The 2,156-nt window shown below is 39.7% G+C and overlaps 1 protein-coding gene across 1 annotated transcript in view; it reads left to right on the forward strand.

Moving 5' to 3' along the window:
- Window positions 1-744, forward strand: part of LOC119413132 (formin-binding protein 1) — a 23,532-nt gene extending 22,788 nt beyond the window's left edge. The window contains exon 17 of the mRNA XM_037680147.1: window positions 257-744. Coding sequence (XP_037536075.1) covers window positions 257-435 — 179 coding nt within the window. The 3' untranslated portion in view covers window positions 436-744. The remainder of the gene's footprint in view (window positions 1-256) is intronic.
- The last annotated feature ends 1,412 nt before the right edge of the window (window positions 745-2,156 follow it).

Here is a 2,156-nt window from a genome sequence, read left to right on the forward strand (position 1 = left end):
TTTCTATGGTCCAGGTGTACTTTCTATGGTCCAGGTGTACTTTCTATAGTTCAGGTGTACTTTCTATAGTCCAGGTGTACTTTCTATAGTCCAGGTGAACTTTCAATAGGAGGAAATACACAAAACATATTAATATAGAAATAATTACAAATACAAATTGGCAGAGTAGAGCAAGTAAAGACAGCAAAAGAGAGAGGAAACGTGGTTAGCTGTGTAATTTTGTCTCTGTGGTTCAACGTGTGGTGGTTCCCTGCAGGTCAGAATGAAGGCACTCTGTCCATGGTGGAAGGCGAATTACTTTCTGTGGTGGAGGAGGACAAAGGCGATGGCTGGACCAGAGTGCGGAGAAACCTGGAGGAGGAGGGATACGTTCCTACATCCTACATCAAAGTGTTCCTGGATAGCAGCACCAAAGGTGCAGTGACCTACACCTGACCTCCACGTGACCTGAATTGACCTGTACGTCCATCCTCCATTTGACTTTTTTTGGACCTGCTGACAACCTTTGAATGACCTCTGACCCGTCTGATTTCTGACTGTGTAGAGTTCACAGCTGAACAGTCCACAGGTCAGCTTCTTATCTGTATCATTTTGCAAAATGTCTGAAACTACAGTGAAAACTTTTTATTTTTATTACTACTGCGATCAACGGCTTCCTTGTTTTTAGTTGTTTTTTATTGCAGAAGTTACTTTACCTGTCTGTCTGCCTTGTAGGGTTTGTGACAACCAGTTGGACCTAAAACCACCCACTGATCATTTAGTTCAGCTGTTAATGAGGATGTCTGGCTGCAGAAAATCCAGGAAAAGCTTGCTGACAATTTTTTATTGAACGGATTCACTCCTCAAACATTTTAAACACTTGAAGGACTGAAACCTGCTGTTGGCTTAGAAACCAATCAAGGGTCAGTTATAGATATTTATTGCTCTCTGATTGTAACGTTATAGATAAACTTTAAAATGTAGATGAAATAGATTGTGTTGAACTTTAATTTGTTACCTGTAAAATAAAATAAAAAAAACTAGTCTGAGAGCTGTTAAGCAGCTGGATATTTTCACCGAGTCACAGAATTCAAACAAAGATGGAGTCAAGAACCTGTGTGGAGAAGAAATAACAAAGCTGAGCTCACAGGCTGTCACTGAAATTGTTGTGGGATGGGCTACACACCTGTGGGGATTGATAATTTCACTGTGGGAGTGGTCACTTTAAACCCTTACCAATATGTTACTACAAGTTGTACTTGCAGTTTATTCCCCTTTAGGTCCCGCCCCTTGTAAACATGTCACTATTAGCCACACCCACAGAGAATGTGCCTGTTTGGATACCGTTCTTATACACATTGTAGAATTGGCTACACCCCGTTGGGAACATGTATTTTAGGCCCCTCACCTTGTACTAGAGTTCTATTAAACAACTAGAGCACTCACGGCTCATCCCGCCCATCGTTTACATCTGTGGCTTCGTGGAGAAGCAAAGATGGCGTCCAAAACGAGCAACTTCTCACAGCCTACAAAACAACTGCTTGATTTAAAGCAAACCCAGCTGGATCTGCATCACAAACTATCATTAATATCTTTACAACAACTTCATATAATTTATCCACCTTATTCCTAGCCCTGCTGCCTTGAGTGATTTATGGGCGCCACTTTCGGCACGGACCAGACCCGGAGTTTGTTCCTGTGCGAACAGTACGAGCTAATGTAGTTTCTCTGAGCACTGTGGATTTAATTGTAGGAACACCACCTGTCAGAGTTCAAACAGGACAATATAATCACAAGGGATGGAGGGCGACCTGAAGAAGTGGCTGCAGGTTACATCTACAGTACTAGAATTTAACTACATATACTAGCATATTTAGATACTTATACTAGTATATTTAGCTACTTATACTAGCATATTTAGCTACTTATACTAGCATATTTAGATACATCTACTAGCATATTTAGCTACTTATACTAGCATATTTAGATACATCTACTAGCATATTTAGATACATCTACTAGCATATTTAGCTACATCTATTAGCATATTTAGCTACTTATACTAGCGTATTTAGCTACTTATACTAGCATATTTAGATACATCTACTAGCATATTTAGATACTTATACTAGCGTATTTAGCTACTTATACTAGCGTATTTAGCTACTTATACTTGA

Source organism: Nematolebias whitei, chromosome 8 (assembly GCF_014905685.2).
Source record: "Nematolebias whitei isolate Nwh7 chromosome 8, NemWhi1, whole genome shotgun sequence".
In the NCBI taxonomy this organism is placed as follows: Eukaryota; Metazoa; Chordata; class Actinopteri; order Cyprinodontiformes; family Rivulidae; genus Nematolebias; species Nematolebias whitei.